At 43.8% G+C, this 14,909-nt stretch overlaps 1 protein-coding gene across 1 annotated transcript in view; it reads left to right on the top strand.

Moving 5' to 3' along the window:
* Positions 1-14,909, top strand: part of RPL24 (ribosomal protein L24) — a 309,885-nt gene that overhangs the window by 72,575 nt on the left and 222,401 nt on the right. Inside the window, exon 3 of the mRNA XM_044070964.1 lies at positions 275-385. Within this exon, the coding sequence (XP_043926899.1) occupies positions 275-385 (111 nt within the window). The remainder of the gene's footprint in view (positions 1-274; positions 386-14,909) is intronic.

A 14,909-nucleotide genomic window follows, 5' to 3' on the forward strand; every position in this document is an offset into this window, starting at 1 on the left:
CACTTTGCTCACAGAGCTGCAAAGTACAACTGCGGCACTGTCCTTTTACAATCAACCAACCAGGCTACACACAGTAAGGAAGAGGCCCTGACCAATGTTGGACCATATAATTGTGTCTTGCTTAGAAAACCATTTCTCCTTTGAAGTTTGGACTTAATCTGGTAGTGGATGAGATAAGACACCTTAATTAAAAAGTAAGCAAAGGACAGCTAAGAACTTTGATTTTTATACTGTAGTCTTAAATTTATTTGTCTAAACTGTTTGACTTTTGTAGGTGTTCCAGTTTCTAAATGCAAAATGTGAGAGTGCTTTCCTTTCAAAGAGAAATCCTCGGCAGATCAACTGGACTGTTCTGTATAGGCGTAAACACAAAAAAGGTCAGATGGTAAGTAAACATTTACAATGAGTCTTGTTTAGTTAGGCTGTACATTCATGGCCGTGCCTAGAGTGATACTGTCCTCTCCTTTATAGACTTTCATGGTAACCTTGTCAGGTGCTGTGGGGTTGGCATTGGGAGGGAGGGCAGCTCTAGTAACCAGAAGTATAGGTTTTGCTTTATAGTTATCCACTGAAGTATACACACAGGAGGCAGCACCACTTGGGGTTGTCGCTAATCAGCATCCTTGCTTGTAGTAGAATTGATTCCATCTTCCTTCAAATGCAGTTTGACGATCATTCTTCCTTCATCTTCCTCTCCCCTTTGCATCAGTGTGCTGGTTAGGCGAGGCAAACATTTGTCTTGTGATCTTCAACTGCATTCTAAGTTCTTGTCTGTGTGGGCATGTGCAGTTCAGATCCCTTTCTGAATAGGGATGAGAAGTTTTACTTGGAAGACTGTGTAAATGATGAAATCCTTTCGAGTTGTATGAGGAATTCTGGAGAAGTTTTTTCAATGGACTCTAGCTCTTACACCTTTATTCTCAAAATCTGAAGTGATGTTTAATCTTTTTTTTTTTTTTTTTTTGTATGTACCTTGCTTGTTCCATCTACTTGAAAGTTTCATTGCCCGTTTAGTTATTTTCAGTTGTAGCTTTAGGCAGTCTTTCAGAGAAGGTTGGCATTGGCTGGCCTTGCCTCTAATTTTTTTTTATTATAGCTTTTTTGTCGAGCGGTGTCTGCATTTGCCTTTTTTTTTTTTAATACAATTGCCCTTTAAGAAACAATTGCAGACTGGAGAAGTGCATAAAAACTGGTTTGGAAAAAGTCATTGCATAATAGTATGTGGTCACGCTGTGGCATGTAAATTGTACAGGAGTTTAGTAGCCTTTACTTGCGTAATGAAGTAGTTACCCATTTATAAATTTGAAATTTCTGGCAGTTCCAGTACTGCTTTTGTGAATTTCAGCATTCACTGCTGGCATATACAAACAGAATTGTTTTGAAAACAGCCCACTACAGTGTAATGAATTGTCCTGGAAATTTTCCATATGATTGTGTTGCACTGTTTTCACATGGGGCAGCTGCATCTTGATTTGTTTTAACAAGTGATGTGTATACCCCGTGGGCTTTATGCCTAAATATTTTGTAATAAAATGTATATTTTTGTTCAAACATGATTGGTGCAAATCTCCAAGATTTATAGGAGCCAGAGCCCTTACTCCCTATCTAATTCCCTAGTTTGTACCTCACATACCAAGATCTCATTTGCTGCTTGAACAATATAGATGTGCACAGAACCCTTTTGGCAGTAGGTTATAATGTTTATTTTGTATGCTAACTTCAACTCCTCTATTACCAAGAAATGTTTTCTCCCCAGCTTCTTGATGCAGCATTTTTAGCATTATCTGCTTATTTGTTCCATCTCTGGCTTAACACTTTTTTAAGGTCTTTGGGGCCTGTCCCATCTTGAGGGACCTCCTTAACTTTGCTTTTATAGTTATAATGGTAAAGCCTTCCTTTACCAAACTTGTCTGGGTTGACCAGATTCAAGAAGTGTTTTGAAGTGTGGGTGCAAACTACAAACTTCTTCAAGATGCATACTTTGGTTTACTGTCTTGGTGCCATGCACCTGGGCATTCAGTTGTGTATCAGTTGATGCTAGTTCCCTCCAGACTAGACAGGACAAGCTTGCTTCTAAAAGGGCTCTTCCTGCACAGAAGGGGACTGTACTTTTTAATCATGTCCTGACTTTCTAAATGCGACAAGCGTAAGACCAAGGTTTCAGAAAAGGAAAGACTGCAAACCAGACTAGGGAAACTGGAAAGGAGCAACTGTTCAAAGGCCTCAAAAGTGGTTTCTAGAACTGACTTCATTCGGCTGTGATCCCAAGGTTCCAAGTCTCTGACAGAGCAGTCTCTTCTGTGTTTTGGACCTGGATAGCTCAGACCAGAGTTTGGCTTTGGGGCAGGGACTCCCCTGTCCAGAGATTTCAGTCTGTTCCTCTGAACAGAGTCAGGCTGTATTGACTTTAAAAAGGGTTTTGGCCACTATCTGACAATGTAGCTTCAACCAGTTTGGTTCCACCCAAACCTCATTCCCCTCTGCATCCTAGTCTGCAGGGACCGTCTGTATTGATTGCCTGTGAGGAAGTTTGCTTTACCTCCCCATCTGATTGACATTCCTCTAACACTTTGTAGAGGGTGTTCCTAGAAAGAGGACATGCAGACAGAAGCATTTGGCAAGTAGCATGTCCAAGATAACTGGTCATAAGCACTTATCTTGTTCACTGTCTCCTTTTTTTGAAAGGATCGGCATCACCATTCACTGCCACTTCTGAATGCAACTGACATTTTTGGGATGCTTTTAAATTATCCTTCATTAATGCCCCTGCGAGAGTTCCACCTTGTTTAGACCTAAAATCAAAGATGCACTGTCAGGAGTCAATAGGGATAAGCCTATCTAACAGTGAGAGTATGCTTCTCCACCACACAACATCATCTGGGTAACCAGAGATCAGTGAAGATGTAGTTCAGCAATTCCCAAGGTGAGGTTTGAAGTAATTTTAATGGGTGTTTGAGGCAGACCGCAACATCAACTTTTTTGAGGTCCACTTTCCAAGAGCCTTTCAGTGCTCCTGAATGGTTACCCAACTGCTGCTCTCTGGAAGTAGTCAGGGGTATCGCTCTCTACACCTCATGCCTGGCAAAAGACAACATCCGATATGTCAGTTTTCATTCTTCCACGTATGGGATCAAATCAGATACTCTGCTGATGTTCTTCATCTCACATTGCTGCAGTCCTTACACTTGGGTAGTCCGCTGTCCTCGGTCTGCCCGAATATCAAAGTATTAGGCTGACGTCGGTCAAGGCGCTTAAGACTGACATCAGAACGTCAGGGTACAAATGCGCATGACCGACGTCATATCCTCAGTCTTTTTTGCCGCATGGTCCGATGCAGAAGCAGCATTGCAAGTGCTGTTCGGCGTTCTGAAATTTTTCGAATTCGGAGTTTCAGACAGAGTCAAAGTTGGCTAAGTACCCCGTTGGGGAATATTTTAGTTTTTTCTTGCCTCAGTGGTTTACCGGATGTCAGAAAAAGTGAATAACTGTATTTCTTGTGGGAAGCAGATACCGCATAGGGATTATCATACTTTGTGTATTCCTTGTTTGGGGCCTGAGCACGACGTTGTTGGGTGTCGCTTTGGTGCTAGGTTCAATAAGCGCACTATTAGCGATGGTTATATTGTGCCAGGTTGGTCTTCGGAAGCGGTGCAATTATAATATGCCGTCGGATGCTCCGGCCGCTTCTTCAAGAAGCGCAAAGACAAAGCAGGTAAACCCAGGCAAGAACAGACGTCCGTACCGGACGCCGGTTCTTTAGAGGCGTCAGTGGAACCGGTGGTTCCGCCGGAGGCTTCTCTGGAGTCCCAGGGGGAGACTTTGATTTTGCAGGATGTGGCCTCTCAGGAGGCAGGTCAGGCTGAAGGGGCTTCTCAGGTTACTGTACTTCCCTTCCTAGGGTGGTTAGGCCCTCTCCTTCTGTTTCCAAGGCTTCTCCCAGAGGCAGGCCAGGTTTAGCTTCTGTTGGTGTCACTCCTAGTTCTACAGGATCTGTGCCCAAGAAGCACATGCTTAAAATGGCAGAAGATTTAATTACTTTGATTAGAGGTTCTTTGCCCCCTCCTGATAAGAGGCCTAGGGTGGAACCAGAGTTGGAGTTTTGAGCAGGCTTCGGATGTTTGAGTCTTCGGCTGAAGACTTGCAGGAGTACTCTCCTTATTCTGATTCTGATGCAGATGATTCGACTCCTTCTGCTTCTCCTCCAGAGGATTTTTCTTTTTCAGAGACTCTTCATTCCATGAGGGAACATTTTAAGTGTGAAGGTCAGGACTTCTCTGATTCCAGGAAAAGGCTTAGGGAATTTTTGCTTTTACCCCAGCATAGGCCTTTGGCTATACCACCTGTTCTGGATGTTGTGGAGGATGTTTGCAGAGGCTTCACTTAATCCTGATTCTTTGCCTCCTGCTCCTGTTAAACCGGATGGGTATTACAGGGTGCCTGAGGCTCATAAATATCTTTATAAGAGTCCTAGGGCGGACCCAGAAACTGTTAGTCAGGGACCTAAGGGTGTCAAGGCCTCTGTTGTAAAAAATCCGGTTCCTCCAGATAGAGGCCAGAGCTTTGGATAGATGGGGAAAGAAAGTCTATACTTCTTCCACCTTAGCTATGAGGGCTTTGAATTGCCAGTTTCACATGTTGAAATATCAAAACTATCTTCTTTCTCAATTGAAGTCTAAGGTAGATGCTCTGGCGGAAGGCATTGAGTGTAAAGAATTACAAGATTTGGTGCATGTCTCGGAACAGGTGGGTAAGCATTCTTTACAATGTGGTTTTGATGCTGTACAGGCCTCGTCTAGGGTGGCTGCCACTGGTTCAGTTCTTCGCAGGCACGCCTGGCTGAGGGATCAGAATTTATCTGACCATGTTAAGACAAGGATTTTGGATGCTCCTTTACAGTCTGATGTGTTTGGTTCACCTGTGGAGTCAGTCTTGAAGAAAATGGAGGACAAGGCTAAGTCTATGCAGGCTGTTAAAGATTTTTTGCAAGTTCAGCCTCCGAAGTTTAGTAGGAATTGGCCTGCTAAGGGGTGGACGTATCCTCCTTATGATTCTCAGTCTAGGGGTAGATATAGATGTGGTAGGGGCAGAGCTCAGAGTTCCTTCAGATCTAGAACGGGGAGTTCACCGGCACAGTCTTCGGGGGAAGGCAGGGGCCAGTCCTTTCGTAAACAGGCCCAATGACCTACCTTTTCAGCTGCCAGATCCTTCTTGCCTGGCAGCACCTTTGGGAGGAAGGTTGGCACTCTTCAAGGAAAATTGGAGTTTGATTACTCAAGACAGATGGGTATTGGATATCATACACCAAGGTTAAAAGTTTTATTTCCATACCTTGCCTCCTTTCAAAGGCATGCCAGACGTTCCTCCTCAGCAAAGACTAGAGGCTCACAAACAAATTTCTCTGCTACTTCAAATAGGGGCCATACAACCGGTCCCTCTACCAGAAGTGGGCCTAGGATTTTATTCTCGCCTGTTCCTAGTACCAAAGAAGGGGAACACGTGGAGACCAATTTTGGATTTATCTATCCTCAACACATATCTGGACATTCCCAAGTTCAAAATGTTGATGTTACAACAGCTTTTGCCTCTGCTGGGCAAAGATCACTGGATGGTGACTCTGGATCTCAAGGAGGCTTACCTTCATGTTCCTATCAGGCTCAGTTGCAGGAAGTATCTGCATTTTCGGGCTGGGACTTCTCATTATCAGTTCTCTGCATTGCCCTTTGGCTTATCTACTGCGCCCAGAGTGTTCACGAAAGTTCTGGCTCCAGTGATAGCTTTCTTCAGGCTGAGGAATACAGATCTATCCTTATTTGGACGATTGCCTGATTCTGGCCCAAGAAAAGGACCAACTTCATCATTTACAGTATGTGATAGCAGTGCTAAGATGCCTGGGGTATTCTGTGAACGAAATAAAGTCCAGTCTAGTACCCTCTCAGGACATGTGCTTTCTGGGTGTGAGACTGAATACAGCGTCCCAGATGGCCTTTTGACCCCGGACAAACAAAAGAATCTTTCTTTACTTCCATCAATTGTCTCATCAGTCCAGGCTGACTGCAAGGACAGTCCTTCAAGCCTTGGGGTTCATGGCATCTTGTATTCTGGTGCTTCCCAATGCCAAACTGCATATGAGGAAGCTACAATGGTATCTCAAAATGTATGGACACAGCACTGCCAAGATATGGACACTGTCATTCAGATAATACCTTGCATTCAAAAGGAGTTTTTGTGGTGTGCTCAGGAATGTCACCTAAACAAGGGACTCTCTGTGACCCGACCAGAGGCGAGTCAGATTCTAACGACAGATGCCTCAGACAAAGCTTGGGGAGCTCATCTAAATGGAAAGTGGGTACAAGACACGTGGCCTGCCAGACTTCAACATCTACATATCAACTTGAAGGAGATGTTAGCAGTCCAATTTGCATTATTAGCTTTCAAGGATTTACTTCTTCCTGGGCAGGTGTTGGTTCTAACAGACAACACGACTGTCATGTGGTACATCAACAAGCAAGGGGGAACGCATTCTTATCCTCTATGCAGACAAGCAATGATTTTGTGGGAGACTGCTCTCAGTTTACAGCTGAATCTTCAGGCAAGGTTTCTGCCGGGAGCACAGAACTCCTTAGCAGATGTGTTGAGCAGACAAATTATGGATCCCCACGAGTGGAAATTGGATCCTCATGTATTTCAGAAATTGACAGTGTTATGGGGAACTCCAGACATAGATCTGTTCGCTTCTCCACTAAACTACCAGCTGCCAAAGTTTTGCACAAAAAGGTTTCATCCCACAGCTTGGAAAGTGGATGCTCTTTCATTCAAGTGGAGCAATCTTCATGTGTATGCCTTTCCATCTCTGCCTCTCCTCCCAAAGGTACTCCTGAAGGTCAGACAGGACAAGCCAAAGATGATTTTAATAGCTCCAGATTGGCCTCGACAGCACTGGTACCCATTACTGAGAAGTCTGGTACGGGAGCCTCCATGGCCTTTGCCTTCGATTCCACACCTGCTGTCTCAGGAGAACAGTCATTTACTCAATGTCAAACTTGCATATTCTGTTTTAAACCCTGGAGGGTCTCAGCTTCCACAGCAAGTTTTGAATGTTATTTTGGAGGCCAGAAGGCCTAGTACAAGGAAAGTGTACGCAGATAAATGGAGGAGATTTTTATTTTGGAGTACAGCAAAGGAATTTGATGTTTCTAAGCCTAATTTAAGTGTGGCTCTTCAATATCTTACTGAGTTACTGGACAAAGGTTTGTCCTTCTCTTCTATTAAGGTTCATGCTGCAGCAATTTCTGCTCACTATGACTGTGACCCACCATTGTTTTCTCGTCCTTTGTTTAAGCAATTCCTTAGAGGGGCAAAGAATATAAGACCCCCCACGTAGAGCTCCTACTCCTGCTTGGGATCTCAATTTTGTGTTGGAGAAACTCACTCTACAACCTTTTGAGCCTGCAGCTACTGCAGAGTTGAAATATTTGTCATGGAAGACTGCTTTTTTGTTGGCCATTACCTCTGCGAGAAGGGTTTCTGAATTACAGGCCCTTATGGCGGTTGAGCCTTTCTTAATTTTCCATAAGGATAGGGTATCTTTGCGTACTAATCCTTCCTTTATGCCTAAAGTGGTTTCTAGTGTGGCTTTAAACCAAACTATTCATTTGCCTACTTTTTATGCAAACCCCAAAATAAAGGGGAAAAGATTTTGCACACTTTGGATTTACACAGGCAGTTGCGATATTATTTGAGCAGAACTAAAGGGTTCAGGCAGTCTCAGCAGTTATTTGTTTCATTTGCTTTGGGTTCTCAGGGCAAGCCTGTGTCAAAACAAACTATTTCTAAGTGGATTGGGTTTTGTATTGCTTTCTGTTATTCCCATCATGGTAAGGTGATTCCAGCTGGGATTAGGCCTCATTCCACTAGGGCTACTGCCACTTCTACAGCTTTTTAAGGGGTGGCAACTAAAGATATTTTGGAGGCAGCTACTTGGAGTTCAGTGCATACTTTCTCTAAGCATTACCACCTTCCACTTTACTCTAAATCTAGGGCTGGTTTTGCCACTGCAGTTTTACAGGGCATTTTGGCGGCTCCTAATGCTTTATAGTTTTGCCATCCTCCCTTACCTCTGCTTTGGGATTCTACCCAAGTGTAAGGACTGCAGCAATGTGAGATGAAGAACATAGTACAGTTTTGTACCTACCATAAATGTAGATGTTCAAGATCCACATTGCTGCAGTCCAATTCCTCCCTCCTTCCCTCTGTAGTTAGAGGCGGTTGTGTGGTTTGGGTTGTGAGTATTGTGGATATTGTATATATTGTACATATGATTAGTGCAAGGGTGGTTGGTTGTTTTTTGCTGTCTTTTGGTTTTGACCTTTCTTTTTAGGGTCTTCTGACATCTGGGGCAAGAAAAGACTGAGGATATGACGTCGGTCATGCGCATTTGTACCCTGACGTTCTGATGTCAGTCTTAAGCGCCTTGACCGACGTCAGCCTAATACTTTGATATTCGGGCCGACCGAGGACAGCGGACTACCCAAGTGTAAGGACTGCAGCAATGTGGATCTTCGAACATCTACATTTATGGTAGGTACAAAACTGTACTTTCTAGGTCATGGCCACCAAATTCTTATGCTCCTTCCCTAGCCATAATGCAGTACCCTTAAAATCCCTTGGATCTTGTTTGCTGCTTTAGAATTCAGACTTGGTCACCTTCACCTCTAGAGTTTTCTGCGAAAAGTTTTATTTTTGTATTCGTTAGAAAAGCTGACTATTAAAATTGAAGCAGTAAAATTTATCAACCTTTCTCCTTTTACTACCAAGAAAAATCTCGTTCCCTATTACGTTTTGTCAGTATTTTACTGTCTCTATTTTAAAAGACTTATTTAAATTCCAGTGCTATAACCTTGGTTTTAATTTTGTTTGGTACTGCAATTATCACTAGTTTCTGCATACTGGAAAAAATAAGCTGCTGATAGAGGCTTTGCTGCTATCTTTTTCCAAAGCCATTGCTGGGGCTTGACCCCCCCCCCCCCCCCCCCCAAATACAAAATGTAAGAGACTTGTCAAAAGATTTAGTTTATCTCCTCCTCTGGCCCTTGCTTATTCAGAACATAAGTTTCGGATGCAGTTTTTATTCAGTGTCTGATATGACTATAATTGGATCCGAGCTCACAGTTCTTCTGAATGACCAAACAAAGAAATTAATATTAAACTGCTTGTTGCCAACTACCTTTTTCTCCGAACATTGCTGGAGTTAGATATTCAGGGACCCTTCAAAAGGTCCAGGTACTCTAATTCTTTGGCTTCATCTCAATTATAAACCAAAAAAATTGAGAGCTTGGATCCAGCCACCTCAGGTCTGACATCTCTTAAGATCTTCTCTGATCTAACAGGTTCGACTACTATTACTGGATCTGAAGTGTGTTCTGACTGGATTTATTACCTGAAGATAAAAATTCAAAGTCCCCAGGGCTGTTTCAGATCCTGAGTTCTCCTTGGATCCGATGGGTCTGCAGTTCTGCGTTAGATCCTTGGTCTTTGGATCTGACAGATATAAAAAGTTATGCACTTACTGTAATGGTCCATCCGTGTTGCCCAGTTTTCATTCTTCTGTGACTGGTTTGGATCTGATCCATTGGATCCAACTCAGCTGTTATAAACAGCTCGTGGCAACCTTGAACTTGCGAGCTTCTCCCTTACACACAATGCACCACTACCTCTGGTCTTGTTTGCAAGCTATAGCAAAAGACTAACACTTTACTCAGAACATTTTTAAGCAGAAATATAGCATATACTGGAGCACAAAGCTATATCTGGAATTAAAAAGCAGGTTGAGGACCCCAAGATTGGCTCTCTCCACTCGCTCTTCAAACATTGGATGGGGGTTGGAAGGCGGGTCAAGGAGTAAAAATTGGACACAGACTAAATGTTCCAAGTACATAACTTTATCTGACGTGTCTTCATTCCAGCCTTGACTGATGGGATAAACTTCCCAGCTACTGTAATCCCAAGGTGGTCTCTGGGCAGGATATTCATGAGCACCATTGAGGCAAATTATGCCGAAATTCTAGAAGTTTAGCTTGTAGTGCTGCACAAATATCCATGGATCTATTTAATGAAATGTTGTGGATGCTGCTATGGATCTTGTAGAATGAGCACACAATTGCTTAGTTAAGGGCAAGTTCCATTTATTGTAAATGAAAGAAATGTAATTAGTGAGCCATTTGGCTAGGGATAGTGGCTTGCCCAATTTCTTTTCAGCAAAAGAAACAAGCTACTGATCTCATTTGCTCTAGTCTTTTCTGTGCAAGTAGAAATGTAATTGTCTATGCTCATCTAGTGAATGAACAAACTTTCACCTTTGTAAAGCTTTGGAAGAAAACTAAGGTTGATGTTGGATTTTTAATACAACCTTGGGCAAAAAGATGCATTAGTTTGCAGTGTAAGGAAATTAAGTATGGAGGTTTACCAATAAAGCCTGAATTTCTGAATTTTTTTTCTGGCCAAATAATGGCCACCAGAAAGTCTTCCAAGATGGGAATTAGATTGCAGATATTGCAGGTTTTGAAGGGAAAATAACCAAGGCTTGCAGTAGCAGGGTAAAGTCCCACAGTGGAGCAGGATCTTTAACTGGAGGCCTTAAATTGGAGATTGCTGCTGATTGAACCATTACTGTGGAAGAAATGGCCCCTTGATTAAAGCAATGAGACCATTCAGGATGGCACGAATTGGTGCAGGAAAGGGATCCATATAATTTAAGTGCCCCGTGCACAAATTTCCATTTGCTAGCACCTCGGATGGCTTGAGGGAAGATAATAGAATTCTTCAAACTGGGGAGGCGAGCATAGGTTGTCTGACTTACTGAAATGGAGAAACCAAGCTGTCCGCTTGAGCTTTGGAAGATCTGGATGAACCATTTGAGACAGAAGGTCTAACTTGATCTAGTATCAAGGGTTGATGGATCAAATGAGGCCACAGAGGAAGGGGGACCAAATTTGTAGACTCTGAAAAGGAGTAATGAGGATGACTGCTCTTCAGCCTGGCAGCTTTCTGAAGGAATTTTGAAATTGGGGGTGGGGAGGGATAAGCATACAGAACCCAGGACGGGGGGGGGGGGGGAGTCTGTTGTGAAAGTAGAGCATCCCTCTGGCTCTCCCTTTGAAGGTGGATAAGGGCAAGTAGCTGCTGGACTTGTTTAGGGAAGAAGCAAAAGTCTCAGGCTGGGCCCACTTGCGGATAGTCTTGTCTGCTACTTGCTAGTCGAAGGACCATTTGTAAGGAAATGGAACGTACCTGCTCAGTTTATCTGCTTGTACGTTGGTCTTCCCAAGTGTCGCTGAGAGAAAGCGGTTGGAAGATATTGCCCATTGCCATATGCAAATTAACCACCTTGTGGGACCACGTGCCTTCCCAGGTAATGATCCACCCCCAGCTGGGAACCATCTGTACTCACTGGCCTTGAGCTGAGAAGGGACAAATAGATGGCCTTGTAGTAGTTCAAGTGGGTCAGTCACATCAGATCTTTATTGGCACAAGTTGGTGGTTTGAATTGGGGCAGATAGAGGTAGCTGAAGTAGTGACCATTGAGACGCCAACTTCCATTTAAGAATTCTCATGTGAAATCTGGCTAGTGGAACAAGGGATATCACTGCCACCATTGATTCAAATGCTTGTAGAACCAGACAAGCAGAGGCTGTGGTACTGCAGTCTTAAGGTTTGGACTCGTGGAAAGGGGAAGAGAAGCTTGTCTCATAGTGCTCCATTAAACTCGCTTGAGATGGTTGAAGAGGTGACTTTGAAATTTGTGGTTGTGCCCAATTGCACACATACACATCTAGATTACTTTTCCTGTTTTCATAAGCTGATGCCTGGTCAGGGTGGAGATGAGTCTGTTGCCTAAATAAGGCAACTGCTGGAATCTGTGCAGTCTCCAGCAAGCTGCTACCACAGTCATGCATTTGGTAAACACCCTGGGGGTTGTGGTGAGACCAAAGGGTAGTACTCTGAACTGGAAATGACTGGCTTCTAGCTGGAAGTGGAAAGAATTTCTGGATTTGTCAGTTCACTTTTATATGGTAACACATTCTGGACATCTGTTGAGCACATCTAATTGTGTTTTGCCAGAAATGGAAGAATTGACTGAACAGTGACCATCAAACTCTTTCGAACAAAGTTGTTCACATTGCTGAGATCCATGATAGGTCTCCAGTCCTGTGTTTTCTTTGGCGCTAAAAATCTTGAGTAAGCTCCAGATCCTCTTTCCTTCCTTTATATTTGAAATGCTGCTTGTTCCCTCTGACTGGGTGGAACATTGGAGATTTTTCTGTTTGGAGAACAAAGGAAAAATGTCTATGCTCTGCACCAAAGTACATTTTATTTCTAGCCAGGCTGTCCAGTGTAGGGACAATCAGGCCTCCATTCAGGAGAGCTGGAAGGCTTGCCAAAGAAGGACCCAGCTGCTTCTGCCACAAGGGCAGTAACTACCATTTGAACTCCTCCCTCTGCCTCTGGAGGGAAGACCCTCCACATGTGTCCTGGAAAGATCCTTGCGACTTTAACAACTTTACACCACCTCAAAAGGATTTTTTTTGGGGGGGTGAATGCCCACGGCAGAAAGGGTCTTTGCATACTTCACACCTCGACAGCCTATCTTACTTTGGGACCAAAAAGAGGTGTCAAAAGGGGCATTGAACGTAGACTTGTAAGGCACCATAAAAATATCACACAACCCAGGTGTCTCTCCTAATGTTTACACCCTGGAGCCACTGCCCTTTAAGTTCCTACTGCCACATTAGAAATGCACCTCCTGGACAAGTTGGAAATGTATATTTGTAGGGTTGCCAGATAAGTGACTGATCCTTCACCTCTTCAGAGACTTTTCCTGTGAGGGTACCTGACAATTCCTTGGTTAGATCCCTCTGAAGTCTAGTAAAATGTGCCAAGTAGTTCAGGGACATTATTGCAAAGGTTGCTGAAGTGGGCACCCTTCCCAAATCTGTCCATTGCTGGTGACTCCTTGTCAGGAGGATGGACAGAGGTACTTTTTGTGGGTTCATAGGTAGGTACTAAGATATTGGCGCTAGGGCCTATATAAGCCTAGCCTAATAGGTATCCTGGCTTTCACCACCGAAGAACATTTTCCTGTGCCCTTGTCAAGCAGAGCCACAGAGGTTGATCCCTGGGGTGAATTTCCCATTTCCATCCAATCGAGATTTTTCTTTAGTGCTGATGATCTTTATTTGATAGGTAGTTTGTTCCAGTATGCGAAGTCTCTGGGACAGGAATCCTATCCCTCCAGCATGTTCTATTTATTGTAGTGACAGTGTTTTGGTCTCTAGAGCATGTAGCTTGGAGGGATTGGGATTTCTTTAAGTTGAGTGTCCAACAGCTCTGGGCTTGATGTAGCTTTGTATGTTAGGCAGAGATCGCCTCTGAGTAGGGTGATATGCAACGGAGTAAAACTGGAGTTTTGAGACTCTGTAGGGCATCTGTTTGAGGCAGGTAATCCTCTTTGTGAGGTATTTCTGCAGCCTTTCCAGTTGTGATGTCTTGTGAGGTGCATTACCAAAAGGGGCGTTTTACTCTAATGGGACTGAATGACTAGTAGAGGGGAACAATGACCTTTATTTTTTTCCTGGATGAGAAACCTTTTGTGAGGTGTGCCACACAGGATTTCTGGACTACTGTGGCAATGTGATTATCAAAGGAGACTACTGTCCACCTGTGTCCCAAGGTCTCCTCAAACTTTTAGTGTTAAGTAGACTACCACCTATGTGGTAGCTCATAGGTACAGAGTTTTTACCAAAGGGGATGACTATGCACGTTTTGGCATTGAGCTTAAGGCCATGGCTTTGACACCAGGCATCTGTCTCGGAGGCCCTTTTGTAGGATGTCCAGATAGGAGTTAAGATTATGGCTCCTAGTTTGCAGTCATCTGCTAACTTTGTAAGCCAAAGACCACCTGTGTTAGCCTGTACTTCAGAAAAGTAGATGCCAAACAGGAGAGGACCCAGGACAGAACCCTGTGGTACTCAACTTGTCACTGGTCTGAAGTCAGATTTGGAGTCTGCCACTTTCACAATGTGGGCTCTGTCAGTGAGCCAGTTGGCAACCCATCTTGTGACATAGGAATTTGTCTAATCTATAATACGAGTGGGGGATGGTGTCAAGCCTTGGCAAGATCTAGATAGGCTGTGTGAACCACCTTGCCCTCGTCTACGGCTTTGGTGGCTGCTTCAAAGAAGTCTTTCAGGTTTAGACATTATCTGCCTTTTACAAACCCGAACTGGGTGGGGTCCAGAGTTTTGTGATTACCAGTGTCTTTGTGTAAAAGATCCACGATAATGCATTCCATGGCCTTGCAGACTAGGCTAATGGGGCTGTAGTTCCTGGGGTCTGTGGTGGCTCCCCCTTTGGAGTGGGATAACAGTCGCAGTGGACACAAAGCTTGAAGTGAGGCTATGATTAAACGTGGTGCTTAGGTGGGGTGCTGGTTCTTTCTGCAGTTTGTGTAGAACGCAGCCTGGGATGTCTGGTCCCATGGATACTGTGCTCTTGACTTTGGAGAGGGTGTTTTTTTACCTGTGCAGCTGTGATTACAGGAACTTTGCATTCTTCCGGTATAGAGCTAGGTTCAGTGCTATCTTTACCCCACCCCCTGAAGGGCCCATCTGCCAGAATGTGGGCAATATCAATTGGCTCTGTATATTTAGTGCCAGTGTGCTGTAACTCAGAGCACATCTGAGTGTTGCCATTGAGGTTATTGCGACAGCTATAGAATGCTTTGTGGTTGTCTTTAGAATCGGTGGCAATATTTGTTTTCGTAACTAGCTTTGTAGGTTTTTGAGGGATCTCTGCTTCTTACTGAGGCTGACCAGGGAGTTCTCCAATCATGGGATTTTACTTTTTTTTTTTTT

Source organism: Protopterus annectens, chromosome 5.part0 (genome assembly GCF_019279795.1).
Source record: "Protopterus annectens isolate FY-2018-M chromosome 5.part0, PAN1.0, whole genome shotgun sequence".
Taxonomy (NCBI): domain Eukaryota; kingdom Metazoa; phylum Chordata; order Ceratodontiformes; family Protopteridae; genus Protopterus; species Protopterus annectens.